Source organism: Pan paniscus, chromosome 18 (genome assembly GCF_029289425.2).
Source record: "Pan paniscus chromosome 18, NHGRI_mPanPan1-v2.0_pri, whole genome shotgun sequence".
In the NCBI taxonomy this organism is placed as follows: Eukaryota; Metazoa; Chordata; class Mammalia; order Primates; family Hominidae; genus Pan; species Pan paniscus.
The window spans coordinates 35,939,935-35,954,870 of NC_073267.2; the positions used below are offsets into that span (position 1 = coordinate 35,939,935).

The 14,936-nt window shown below is 48.2% G+C and overlaps 1 protein-coding gene across 1 annotated transcript in view; it reads left to right on the top strand.

Moving 5' to 3' along the window:
- Positions 1 to 13,703, top strand: part of LOC100980074 (ATP-binding cassette sub-family C member 6) — a 44,975-nt gene extending 31,272 nt beyond the window's left edge. Inside the window, exons 15-19 of the mRNA XM_055100187.2 lie at positions 3,214 to 3,381; positions 4,548 to 4,722; positions 6,188 to 6,263; positions 8,764 to 8,884; positions 13,531 to 13,703. Coding sequence (XP_054956162.1) covers positions 3,214 to 3,381; positions 4,548 to 4,722; positions 6,188 to 6,263; positions 8,764 to 8,884; positions 13,531 to 13,602 — 612 coding nt within the window. The 3' untranslated portion in view covers positions 13,603 to 13,703. The remainder of the gene's footprint in view (positions 1 to 3,213; positions 3,382 to 4,547; positions 4,723 to 6,187; positions 6,264 to 8,763; positions 8,885 to 13,530) is intronic.
- Positions 13,704 to 14,936: the final 1,233 nt, after the last annotated feature.

Below are 14,936 nucleotides of genomic sequence, written 5' to 3' on the forward strand. Positions count from 1 at the left end.
CACAAAGAGAGAGGCAGGGAGTTGTGGCAGGGATTGGCAGTGAGGAGCTCTCTGACAACTGAGAGTGAGAAGACCTAGACTCCTGTCTTACTCTGCCCTGCCTTGCTGAGTAATGTTGGTGTAATTGCTTCCCCTCTCTGGGCCTCACCAAGGGGTCTGGACAGAGATGTCCAAGAAACAGGATATATGCATCTGGAGCTATGGATTGGGCAGGGGTTGGCAAACTGTGACCCCAAGCCAAATCCAGCCCACCACTTGTGGTTTTGTTTTTTGTTTTGTTTTGGAGACAGAGTCTTGCTCTGTTGCACAGGCTGGCATGCAGTGATGCAATCTCGGCTCACTGCAACCTCCGCCTCCCACGTTCAAGCAATTCTCATACCTCAGCCTCCTGAGTAGCTGGAATTACAGGCACATACCACCACACCTGGCTAATTTTTATATTTTTAGTAGAGACAGGGTTTCACCATGTTGGCCAGGCTGGTCTCAAACTCCGGACCTCAGGTGATCTCCCCATTTACCTCAGAGACAAAGCCCAAGTCATGACAATCCCTGGCAAGGTCCCTGTGACCTGGCTCTGGTATCCATTAGCCCCATCTCCCATCATCATCTCTCAGCTTTACTGCAGCCACCTTAGTCTCTGTGATATTCCCTGATCCCCCACAGCACACTCTGGCCCCAGGGCCTTTGCACTGCTGTTCCCTCTGCTGGAAAGCTCTCCCCAGGAGTCCCCAGGGCTCATCCCTCACTTCTATCACCTTCACAGAGAGGCCTTTCCTGACCACCTTATCTACCACCACAGCCACCCTGCTAATGTTAGTGCACCCTACACCTGCACCTGCTTTTTCTCTTTTTTTTTTTTTTCTTTTTCTGAGACGGAGTCTCGCTCTGTTGCCCAGGCTGGAGTGCAGTGGCACAATCTTGGCTCACTGTAACCTCCACCTCCTGAGTTCAAGCATTCCTCCCACCTCAGCCTCATGAGTAGCTAGAATTACAGCCATGTGCCACCACAACTGGATAATTTCTTTTTGTACTTTTAGTAGAGATGGGGTTTCACCATGTTGGCCAGGCTGGTCTCAAACTGCTAACCTCAAGTGATCCACCCAGCTCCGCCTCCCAAAGTGCTGGGATTACAGGCGTGAGCCCCTGCACCTGGCTCCCCCTGCTTTACTGTTTATTCTTCATAGCACTTTCCACCTGGTGTGCTGTCTGCGTTACTTGTTTATGGATTGCCTGTCTCTGTCCCCTTCATGAGAATGATGGATCCATTAAGAGAGCAGCAACTTTGTTTTGCTTATTGCTGTTTCCCCAGAGCCTACCTAGAACCATGCCTGGTTTATGATAACGAGGCAGTAGTTATTAGTGGAATGACTGAATGTAAGAATGAATGAATGGCTGGGTACGGTGGCTCATGCCTGTAATCCCAGCACTTTGGGAAGCCAAGGCGGGAGGGTTGCTTGAGGTCAGGAGTTTGAGACCAGCCTGGCCAACATGGTGAAGCCCCATCTCTACTAAAAATACAAAAATTAGCCAGGCATGGTGGCGTTCCTGTAATCCCAGCTACTTGGGAGGCTGAGGCAGGAGAATCGCTTGAACCCAGTAGGCAGAGGTTGCAGTGAGCCGAGATCAAGCCATTGCACTCCAGCCTGGGTGACAGAGTGGAACTCCATCTCAAAAATAAATAAAAATAAGTTTTAAAAGAATGAATGAAAGACAAGAAGGCCTAGATAGAAGGAATAAGTTAAAGTAATCAATAGTGCACAAGGGAAATTATAGTTAATGATCATTTACTTGTATATTTCAAGATAGCTAGAAGAGAAGGATTGTTGTGTTCCCAATACAAAAGATAAATATTTGAGGTGATGACTATTTCAGTTACCCTGATTTGATCATTACATATTGTCTACAGCAGGGGTCCCCAAACCCCGGGCCATGGATCAGCACCAGTCTGTGGCCTGTTAGGAACTGGGCAGGCAGCACAGCAGGAGGTGGGCAGAGGGCAGGCGAGTGAGGTTTCATCTGTATTTACAGCCATTCCTTATTGTTCCCATCATCGCCTGAGCTCCACCTCCCGTCAGATCAGTGGCAGCATTAGATTCTCATAGGAGCACAAACCCTACTGTAAACTGCACATGTGAGGGATCTTATGAGAATCTAATGCCTGATGATCTGTCACTGCCTCCCATCATCCCCAGAAGGGACTATCTAGTTTCAGGAAAACAAGCTCAGGGCTCCCACTGATACTGCATGATGGTGAGTCATTATATATTACAATGTAATAATAATACAAGTAGGCCGGGCACAGTGGCTCACGCCTGTAATCCCAGCACTTTGGGAGGCCAAGGTGGGTGGATCACCTGAGGGCAGGAGTTCAAGACCAGCCTGGCCAACATGGTGAAACCCCATCTCTACTAAAAATACAGAAACTAGCCAGGCGTGGTAGTGGGTGCCTGTAATTCCAGCTACTCAGGAGGCTGAGGCAGGAGAATTGCTTGGACCCAGGAGGCAGAGGTTGCAGTGAGTCAAGATCATGCCATTGCACTCCAGCCTGGGTGACAAGAGCAAAACTCCATCTCAATAATAACAATGACAACAACAGTAATAATAATACTAGAAGTGCACAATAAACGTAATGTGCTTGAATCATCCTGAAACCATCCCCCGGACCATCCCCCTGCCCCCAGGTCCATGGAAAAATCGTCTTCTACAAAACTGGTCCCTGGTGCCAAAAAGGCTGGGGACCACTGCCCTACAGGTATCCAAATACCACTTGTGCCCCTCAAATAGTTACAACTATTACATATCAATAAAAACTAAAAGAAAAAAATTAAAATTAAAATAAAAAAGTAGGACTGAAAAGCTGCCACTGGATGAGGGAATAGGGAAATGGATGGTGGTCTCAGTGGAGAAAGGGAAACAGGAGTTGGACTCAAAGAGATACAGAGAGTGAGCAGGAGGAGACAGAGTGGATTGGGAAGTGTGGGTAACTCCTCCAGGAAGCGTGCTTGGGGAGTGGAGAAGTGAGGTCGGGTAAGGATGGAGGCATTGTTGGCTCGAGAGCGAGTGCCTTGGAAGCTGGGCCTGTCTCCAGGGAATAGGCATGTTGAGCTGTACCTCACCCTGATGGGCAGGTGTGCCCTGACCTGCCGCAGCCTGGGCACCCCAGTTTCACCCTGTAGATGCTGACTCAGGCCACTGTTCCTTTTGTGGCCACAGGGCATGAATCTCTCCGGAGGCCAGAAGCAGCGGCTGAGCCTGGCCCGGGCTGTATACAGAAAGGCAGCTGTGTACCTGCTGGATGACCCCCTGGCGGCCCTGGATGCCCACGTTGGCCAGCATGTCTTCAACCAGGTCATTGGGCCTGGTGGGCTACTCCAGGGAACAGTAAGTTTGGGAACATGTGTCAGACAGTACAGGGCAAAGGCAGAGGAAGCACTTAGCATCCAGTCCTAACCCAAGTTTATCTCACCTCCCCCTTCCACTTGAGTCCAATTTCCTCTTTGTATTGGTCAGCTTTTGCTGTGACAATGCTATGTAACAAACAACCCCCAGATCCCAGCAGCTTACAACAGCAGGTGTTTCTTCCTTATGGATCTGTGATTTAACTACTACAGCTTTGCCGTGGATGATTGGCCAGGGTCAGATGTACTCCTTGTCTTCTTGTTTTGAGACACAGGCTAGGGGAGTCCCCTCTGTTTCTCTATTTGGATATGCTGTTTACAAGAAAGGTGGCAGGAGCACAAGAAGGGGAGCTGTCCCCACTCTGAGTCCAGGGACAATACCGCCACCCCAACCCCCAGCTCAGGAGGCTGGCCAAGCACATATGTGTAACTTTTTTCTTTTTTTTTTTTTTTTGAGATGGAGTCTCGCTCTGTCTTTCAGTCTGGAGGGCAGTGGTGCGATCTCCGCTCACTGGAAGCTCCGGCTCCTGGGTTCACGCCATTCTCCTGCCTCAGCCTCCCAAGTAGCTGGGACTACAGGTGCCCGCCACCACGCCCGGCTAATTTTTTGTATTTTTAGTAGAGACAGGGTTTCACCCTGTTGGCCAGGCTGGTCTCGAACTCCTGACCTCAGGTGATCCACCCGCCTCGGCCTCCCAAAGTGCTGGGATTATAGGCATGAGCCACTGCGCCCGGCCGTACATTTTTTTTTCTTTCTTTCTCTCTCTCTCTCTTTCCTTCCTTCCTTTGTTTCTTTTCTTTTCTTCTTTCTTTTCTTTTCTTTCTTTCCTTTCTTGACAGAGTCTTGCTCTGTCACCCAGGATGGAGTGCTGTGGTCCAATCTCGCCTCACTGCAAGCTCCACCTCCCAGGTTCAAGTGATTCTCTTGCCTTAGCCTCCAAAGTAGCTGAGACTACAGGTGTGCACCACCTTACCTAGCTAATTTTTGTATTTTTAGTAGAGACAGGGCTTAGCCGTGTCAGCCAGGCTGGTCTCGAACTTCTGGCCTCAAGTGATCCACATGCTTTGGCTTCCCAAAGTGTTGGGATTACAGGCATGAGCCACTGCACCCGGCCACATGTGTGTAACTTCTACCCCTTCCCTGCCCAGACACGGATTCTCGTGACGCACGCACTCCACATCCTGCCCCAGGCTGATTGGATCATAGTGCTGGCAAATGGGGCCATCGCAGAGATGGGTTCCTACCAGGAGCTTCTGCAGAGGAAGGGGGCCCTCATGTGTCTTCTGGATCAAGCCAGACAGCCAGGAGATACAGGAGAAGGAGGTACTAGGTGGGCTTTGCTGATTCTCCATGCCTGGCTCCTGCCACCCTTGGGGGAAAAGGCTCAAAGGGTCCTACTGGCATGAATGGAGTGCTCTGGTCACACCCTGTCTGCAGGCCTAGGCCTGGAAGCAGACAGCTCTCTTAATAGGTCACCTTTCTCCAAGAATAGCCAGTAACACCATCTATGAGCCAGGGGCTGTGCTAAGTGCTTCTGTAAAAAATACACTATTTCATTTGATTCTCACAGTACCCCCAGCGGCATGTGAAGTTATTGCTGTCATTTTACAGAAGAGCAAACTGAGGCAAAGAGAGTTAAATCACTTGCCCAAGGTCACAAGATTAGAACTTGAGTATGTCCAGCTCCAGAGTCTATGCTTGGAGTTGCTATGGAGACAGCCCAAGAAGGACTTTGATGCCTAGAAAGCTACACCATGCTAGCTAGGGTTTCTAATAATCCAAAAAAACAGTGTGCTGGATACATGGCAAGGTTCTGGAAGTAAAGTTGCCAAGCCAAGCTCACCCACAATGACTGAAAAGTAGCAACTAACAGCACATCACAGAGGTTAGCTCATTTAATCAACATAATGCCCCTGTGAGGCTGGTACTAGAATCATTTCCATTTCACAGATGAGGAAACTGAGGCCCAGAAGTTAAGGAACTAGTCCCAGGTTACATGGCTTGTAAGTGGCAGCACTGAGATTTGAACCCAAGCAACTTGATTCCAGAGAATGTGTTTTTTAATCGCTACCCTCTATACTATCCCTTCATGACAAAGCAAGGATTCACATCCAGGTCTCTCTCAATCTCAGGCTTTGCTTCTTTTGAGAACATCTGCTTAGCACTGGCCCACCCTGGTTAAAACCTTAAGTGTTGATTTACAATGTCACAGTCCTGAAGCTTGAAGATAGAACTTGCCTGTTTGTATTGGTCAGCTTTTGCTGTGATGATGCTGTGTAACAAAATAGCCCCCAAATCTTAGCAGCTTACAGTAGCAGTTATTTGTTGCTTACAGGTCTGTGGTTAAACTACTACAGATCTGCTTTCAGTTACTGGCCACACCTGGGGGATAGTGGTGGGGAGGTGTCCTTCCTAGGGGAGATGGTACCTGAGGGTAGGTGAGAGTTAGCCAGAAAAGAGCATTCCAGACACAAGGAATTGCTTGAGCAAGGCTGTTGGGGGAAACAGAGGTAACTTGACTTTGTACAGTGTTAAATGCTGTTTTTCCAACCTCAAGTTCATAGTAGGTGCTCAGTTATCACTGATTGAAGAAATGAATGAGTGAGTGAATGCCTGAAGGATGTTCCTGGAAGAACTCAGAGTGGGGTGTTGAGAGAGGTTGCTGGAGACGTGGCAGGAGCCAGATCAGGGGAAATGGATGGTCAGAGCGGTTAAGGCCACATAGTCAGTGGGTGTCAAAGTGGGTATCTGGGCCATGTTGTGTGACAGGACTCTCTTGACCTTGCAGAAACAGAACCTGCGACCAGCACCAAGGACCCCAGAGGCACCTCTGCAGGCAGGAGGCCCGAGCTTAGACACCAGAGGTGAGTCCACCGTGGTGCCACACTCAGAAGGGCACAGGCTCAAGCTGAAGTGGCTGAAGGGACCACCCGCATCTCGGGCAGTTAGGCGGGCAACCAAAACCATTATGGATAGAGAACCTGCTGAAGTCCCCCCATGGTGCCCTGCTGAGGGATAATTTACCAAAATTGGTCCAGTTAGCCAAGATGATTAGGCCCCCATAAGGTCAGTTCATGGAATGAACAATATGCCTTCCAATTGATGGATGTCTTCAAGTGGGCCGAGGCCAGCTTGCTGGAGTTGTCTGAATGCTGCAGTAGGGCAGGACTGGTTCCTCCCCATAGCTGTAAACCACCATGCCAGGCCCGGCCACTTATGCTTTGACAGGCTGGCTATGCACAGGGCTTGGGTCTGTATGCACAGCATCACTTGACGCTGGCCAGAACACGTGGGCAAGGGGCCAGGAGGAGGCCTCCGGTCCCCTCTTTTCTCAGCTCCCTCCAGCCAGGACACAGCTGGGCTCACTGTGGAGCTGTCTGCAGCACAAGGACCTGCTGCCTGATACTCTCCCCTCTTAATGAGAGGGGTCTTGGGAAGCAGAACAACAGGCCACTGATACCAGATGGCCTGAGCTTAAGTGCCTGCTATACAGGGGTGGTGGGCGGCAGCGATCTTGAGGGGCCTCAGTCCCCGGGGACCATTGGGGCTGACCCCCATCCCAGCTAGCCAACCTGAGGACACTTCTCAATCACACACACACTGAGAAATCCCACCACCTTCACAGCGCACAAGAATCTGAAGTAAGATCAGATGGATAGGTAGTCATGTTAAAAGAAAACCAGTAGACACATTAAGGCTGGGCACGGTGGCTCACACCTGTAATCCCAGCACTTTGGGAAACTGAAGCGGGTGGATCACTAGCTAGAGGTCAGGAGTTCGAGACCAGCCTGGCCTACATGGTGAACACGTCTCTACTAAAAATAAAAAATAAGCAAATTTTTTTTAAAAAGCCGGCGTGGTGGCATGTGCCTGTAGTCCCAGCTACTCGGGAGGCTGAGGCACGAGAATCGCTTGAACCTCGGAGGCGGAGGTTGCAGTGAGCCGAGATTGTGCCAAATTAACCTCTAGCAAATTTAATGTGTCTGAGGTTTTTTGTTTTTTGGGGGGGGGTTTTTTGAGACAGAATCTTGCTCTGTCACCCAGGCTGGAGTGCAATGGCACAATCTCGGCTCACTGCAATCCCTGTCTCCCAGGTTCAAGCGATTCTCATGCCTCAGTCTCTTGAGTAGCTGGGACTACAGGCACATGTGACCAGGCCCGGCTAATTTTTGTATTTTTAGTAGAGACAGGGTTTTGCCATGTTGTCCAGGATGGTCTCAAACTCCTGACCTCAGGTGTTCCACCTGCCTCAGCCTCCCAAAGTGCTGGGATTACACGCGTGAGCCACTGCACCTGGCTAACAGAGGTTAACTAAGCAAAGAATGATCCGCACATCGGGCAGTCCCTGAACCAGAATACGTCCAGAGAGGCTCTGGTACAGCCATGGGGTCAAAGATTAATAGACAGGAAAAGGAAGGTGAAGGACAGAAAACAGAAGTGAGGTACAGAAACAGCCGGATTGGTTACAGCTCAGCTTTGCTTTATTGGAACATGGTTTGAATGGTTGGTTGCCTTTGATTGGCTGAAACTCACTGATTGACACAGGAGTAGGTTGCAGTCTGTTTGAGTCCAATTAGGTTACAGTTCACTATGTACGGGGAAAACCTTTAGGCCAAACTTAAAATATGTAAGGAGGCAGCTTTGGGCTAACCTTAATTTAATAGGAGGTAGGTAGACATGTATATGTAGATATACAGGTATGTAGATGAATGGATAAATGGATGGATGGATAGATAGATAATATTCCTATTTTTACAGCTGAGGAAACTGAGGCACAGAGGTTAAGTCAGCCCACTCATCCACAGATAAAACATTCAAAGAGTCTTTAGCATCTGAATTGTGCATAATTTATATTCTGCCAGTTGGACTGACAAATCTGATGGTATACAGTAGGAACAAAACAACTGCACGAAAGCTTAAGCCAAAATAAAAATTCTGAGAACAGGCTGGGCGTGGTGGCTCATGCCTGTAATCCCAGCACTTTGGGAGGCTGAGGCAGGTGGATTGCTTGAGCTCAGGAGTTTGAGACCAACCTGGGCAATGTAGCAAGACCCCATCTCAAAAAAAAAAAAGAAAATTCTGAGAACAGAGTTCCAATGGTGGGCAAGTTAAGTTCATCCTGTGAATTGGCATCAGAAGAATGGGCTTGCTTGACCCTGGGGTAATAGATGGCATTTAGCTGGGTACCATATGGGAAGAAGGGAAGTGTGATATCTGGTCAGTATTCTGTTAGATAAATGAATGAATGAAAGAGTACAGAGTGTACCCAGAGCTCAGTGGCTGTCAGTGGGCCTGAGGGTTAGGCACATACACCCCACCATTGGGAGAGATACTGACTCTGTCTTCATTTCCTCTAAATGACAGGTCCATCAAGTCAGTCCCTGAGAAGGACCGTACCACTTCAGAAGCCCAGACAGAGGTTCCTCTGGATGACCCTGACAGGGCAGGATGGCCAGCAGGAAAGGACAGCATCCAATACGGCAGGGTAACCACCAGCTTCACCCACCCCTCCCCACCCACCGCTGCCACCTCCAGGGGCCCAAGTCCTCCCACCAAATGTAGCACTTGGCAGTGATACTCACCTTTCTTGAGCACCTACTATGTGCCAGTAGCATTCTAGATGTTCATTTTCTTAATCCTCACAACCACCCTAAAAAATAGATATGATAGCTCTATTTCAGACATAAAGAAACTGAATTCTTTTAAAATTTATTTTATTTTGATTTTGAGAAAGTGGCTCGCTCACTCACCCAGGCTGGACCACAGTGATGTAATCATAGCTCACTGCAGCCTCGACCTCCTGGGCTCAAGCAATCCTCCTACCTCAGTCTCTCAAGTAGCTGGGACTACAGGCGTGTGCCACCATGCCCAGCTAATGTTTGTATTTTCAGTAGAGATGGGTTTTGCCATGTTGCCCAGGTTGGTCTGGAACTCCTGGGCTCAAGTGATCCTCTGGCCTCTGCCTCCCAAAGTGCAGGGGTTACAGGTGTGAGCCACTGTGCCCAGCCAAGAAACCGAAGTCTTAAAGAGTTAAGAGACTTGTTTGCGTTTTCATAGCTAGCCTGGGACACAACCTGGGACTCAAATCTGGGACTCAAATCTAGGCCAGTCTGAGTCTGAAGCTTACACTGTTTCTCATCTTCTATACTGCTATGTATCTCCACCTACCTACTTACCCATTCCATCATCCACCTAGATGCTCATCCACCCACCCACCTATCCATCCCACCCACTCTTTTATCCATCCCATCCATTCACCTACCCACTGATTTATCCATCCCATCCACCCATTTATCCATCCATCCCACCCACCCATTTATCCATCCTACCCACTCATTTATCCATCCCACCCCCTCATTTATCCACCCCACCCACTCATTTATCCATCCATCCCACCCCCTCATTTATCCATCCCACCCACTCATTTATCCATCCATCCCACCCCCTCATTTATCCATCCCACCCACTCATTTATCCATCCCACCCCCTTATTTATCCATCCCACCCACTCATTTATCCACCCATCCCACCCCCTCATTTATCCATCCCACCCACTGATTTATCCATCCCACCCCCTCATTTATCCATCCCACCCACTCATTTATCCATCCCACCCACTCATTTATCCATCCCACCCACTCATTTATGCATCCCACCCACTCATTTATCCATCCCACCCACTCATTTATCCATCCATCCCACCCCCTCATTTAGTCATCCCATCCACTCATTTAGCCATCCCACCCACTCATTTATCCATCCCACCCACTCATTTATCCATCCCACCCACTCATTTATGCATCCCACCCACTCATTTATCCATCCCACCCCCTCATTTATCCATCCCACCCCCTCATTTATCCATCTCACCCACTCATTTATGCATCCCACCCACTCATTTATCCATCCCACCCACTCATTTATCCATCCCACCCACTCATTTGTCCATCCCACTCATTTATGCATCCCACCCACTCATTTATCCATCCCACCCACTCATTTATCCATCCCACCCACTCATTTATCCATCCCACTCATTTATGCATCCCACCCACTCATTTATCCATCCCACTCACTCATTTATCCATCCCACCCACTCATTTATCCATCCCACCCACTCATTTATCCATCCATCCCACCCCCTCATTTATCCATCCCACCCACTCATTTATCCATCCATCCCACCCCCTCATTTATCCATCCCACCCACTCATTTATCCATCCATCCCACCCCCTCATTTATCCATCCCACCCACTCATTTATCCATCCATCCCACCCCCTCATTTATCCATCCCACCCACTCATTTATCCATCCATCCCACCCCCTCATTTATCCATCCCACCCACTCATTTATCCATCCCACCCCCTTATTTATCCATCCCACCCACTCATTTATCCACCATCCCACCCCCTCATTTATCCATCCCACCCACTCATTTATCCATCCCACCCCCTCATTTATCCATCCCACCCACTCATTTATCCATCCCACCCACTCATTTATCCATCCCACCCACTCATTTATGCATCCCACCCACTCATTTATCCATCCCACCCACTCATTTATCCATCCATCCCACCCCCTCATTTAGTCATCCCATCCACTCATTTAGCCATCCCACCCACTCATTTATCCATCCCACCCACTCATTTATCCATCCATCCCACTCATTTATGCATCCCACCCACTCATTTATCCATCCCACCCCCTCATTTATCCATCTCACCCACTCATTTATGCATCCCACCCACTCATTTATCCATCCCACCCACTCATTTATCCATCCCACCCACTCATTTGTCCATCCCACTCATTTATGCATCCCACCCACTCATTTATCCATCCCACTCACTCATTTATCCATCCCACCCACTCATTTATCCATCCCACCCACTCATTTATCCATCCCATCCACTCATTTATCCATCCTATCCACTCATCCATCCCACCCACCCACCCACTCATTTATCCATCCCACCCACTCATTTATCCATCTCACCCACCCAACCACTCATTTATCCATCCCAACCACTCATTTATCCGTCCCACCCACCCATTTATCCATCCCACCCACCCACCCATTCATTTATCCATCCATCCCACCTACTCATTTATCCATCCCTCCCACCAACTCATTTATCCATCCCACCCACTCATTTATCCATCCATCCCACCAACTCATTTATCTGTCCATCCCATCCACTCATTTATCTATCCATCCCACCCACACATTTATCTGTCCAACCTGTCCACTCACCCACCTACTCATTTATCCATCCCATTCACTTACCCATCCATCTATCCCACCTAACAATACATCCAACCATTCCCTCACCTATACATCTGTCTGTTCAGCTGTTCATCCATTCATTGATCTTTCCATCCATTCATCCAGTCATTCACACACCTACCTACCTACCCACCCGCTCAATTATTCACCCACCTACCCTCTCGACCATCCAGCAAACATGTACACGATACCCACTATGTGCCAGGCTAAGTCTGGTAGAGATTAGACACTAGTGAGGATAGACGGAGAGTAAATAATTATGCTAATAAGTAAGCTATGTCCAATAACAATAAGTGCTATAAAGAAAATAAGAATGATCAGGCGCAGTGGCTCATGCCTGTAATCCCAACACTTTCAGAGGCTGAGGCAGGAGGATTGCTTGAGGCCAGGAGTTCGAGGCTGCAGTGAGCTATGATCACATCACTGCAATCCAGCCTGGGTGACAGAGTGAGACCCTGCCTCTTAAAAGAAATAATGATGAAATAGAGACCACTGAGAAACCATACCATGGTTGGTATGGACAGGATGCTCTGAGAAGTGACATTTGAGCTTCCCCAAAGAATGTGTGAAGGAACCAATCATACAAAGGGCAGGAGAAAGAGCGCTCCAGGCAGAGAGAGCAGCAGGTGCAATGGCTCCGAGGTGGGAAGTAGCTTAGGGTGCCAGAGAAAGGGGTCCCATGAGGCTGGCAGGCAGTGAGTGGGGGTGAGATAAAAAGCTTGGAATTTCTTTCTTTCGTTCTTTCTTTCTTTTTTTTTTTTTTTTTGAGACAGAGTTTCGCTCTTGTCGCCCAGAGAAGAGTGTAATGGCGCAATCTCAGCTCACTGCAACCTCCACCTCCTGGCTTCAAACGATTCTCTTGCCTTAGCCTCTCGAGTAGCTGGGACTACAGGTGCCTGCCACCACACCTGGCTAATTTTTGTATTTTTAGTAGAGATGGGGTTTCACTACGTTGGTCCAGGCTGGTCTCAAACTCCTGAGCTCAGGTGACACACCCGCCTTGGCTTCCCAAAGTGCTTACAGGTATGAGCCACCTCTCCTGGCTGGGATTTCTTCTAAGAGCAAGAGATAGCCATGGACAGGCCAACGACAAGATATAATTAGATTAATGTTTTCAACAGTCCCGTCTGGCTGCAGCTGTGCAGAGAACTTCAGATTTGTAGGAGCAGGACCTTAAGCCAGTGGCTGAACCTCTCTGTGCCTCAGTTTCCTTATCTGTGAAATGGAGGTTGTTATAAGGAGAGACACATGCCTGACCTATGGTGGGTGTTCAAGAAAACCCTTCTAGCTGGGTGTGGTGGCTCACACCTGTAATCCAAGCACTTTGGAAGGCCGAGGAGGGAGGATCGCTTGAGGCCAGGAGTCTGAGACTAGCCTGGACAACATAGCGAGACTCCATCTCTTTAAAACTATGAAAATTAACAAAACATGGTGGTACAAACCTATAGTCCTGACTACTCGGGAGGCTGAGGCGGGGGGATTACTTGAGCCTAGGAGTTCAAGGCTGCAGTGAGCCATGATCATGCCAGTGTACTCCAGCCTGGGTGACATGGGCGACAAAGCAAGACCCTGTCCTCAAAAAAAAAAAAAAAAGAAAAGAAAAAATATTAATACTAGCTCCCTGGGGATTGTATAGGAGATGGGGGTTCTAAGGCTGGCTGGGGCCTGTCAGGGAAATGGTGCTCCTGGTGGGAGGCACGGCGGGAGAACCGGTGAGGTCTGCGTGGTGGTTCCATCTGCCATGGGCATGTTTTCTGGGAGCCTCGCCTGGCCTTGCCTCAACTCACCCCTCCCGCTGGGGGCTCTCTCTGCCTCCCTCTCCCTCATGTGTGCTACAGGTGAAGGCCACAGTGCACCTGGCCTACCTGCGTGCCGTGGGCCCGAGACTGCACGATTGCACTCCAGCCTGAGTGACAGAGTGAGACGCTGTCTCAAAAAAATTAAAAAAAAGAGTTGCCAGTGGCAAGGAAAGGAATGGATTAGTAAGAGGCACAGAAGAGGTACATAAGAGGTAAGAGGCACCACCTTTCGGGGTGATAAAAGTATTCCCTGTGGTCATGGTGGTGCTTACAAGACTGTATACATTTGTCAAAACTCATTAAGAATGTTCTATCCACTATAGGATGAGTAAAGTGAACAATAAAATATTACATCGTTTCCAAGAGCTAGAAGAAGGACATTGAATGTTCCCAACACAAAGAGATGATAAATGTCATTATATAGGAAGTAGCAAAATAAAAGTAAAGGTAAATGCTTGAGATGATGGATATGCTAATTATCCTGATCTTATCTCCCCACACATTATATGTATTAATGTCAAAACATTACTAAGAGCTGGACTCAGTGGCTCACACCTGTAATCCCAGCACTGTGGGAAGCTGAGACAGGAGGATCCCTTGAGGCCAGGAGTTCAAGACCAACCTGGGCAACATAAGAAGCCCCTGTCTCTGTAAAAAAATTAAAAATTAGCCTGGCACGGTGGTGCATGCCTATGGTTCCAGCTACTCAGGAGGCTAAGACGGGAAGACAGCTAGAGCCCAGGAGGTCAAGGCTGCAGTGAGTTGTAGTCATGCCACTGCACTCCAGCCTGGGCCACAGAGCGAGACCCTGTCTCAAAACCAACCAACCAAACAACTAAAAAAATCATTATGGACTCCATGAACATGTATGATTATTTGTCAATTAAGAAATAAATTTTTTAAGTTGAAAAAACTCACTCAAGCTGTACACTTAAAAAAACTTGAATTTGTTTTAAATCGGTGAGTTTTACTTTATATAGATTATACCTCAATAAAGCTGATTAAAATATTTGTCATAAAGTATTTGTCTTCATTTTATATGTTTGTGTGTACATTTCTAAAAGTCTAGAAAACTGCATACCAAAATATTATACTAGGGTTCTATCTGGTCAAATACGAGACAGTGTGAATATCAATAAGAAAAATAATTATATGTCCATCACCCTAACACCCCAAAAAGTGTTGAAAGACAAATATATTTAAATGCATTTGTTCAAAATGATTTTTGTTGTTGTTGTTTGAGATGGAGTCTTGCTCTGTTGTCTACGCTGGAGTGCAGTGGTGCAATCTTGGCTCACTGCACTCTGGGTTCAAGCGATTCTCCTGCCTTAGCTTCCTGAGTAACCAGGGTTACAGGCGTGCACCATCACATCCAGCTAATTTTTGTATTTTTAGTAGAGACGGGGCTTCGCCAAGTTGGCCAGGCTGGTCTCAAACTCCTGACC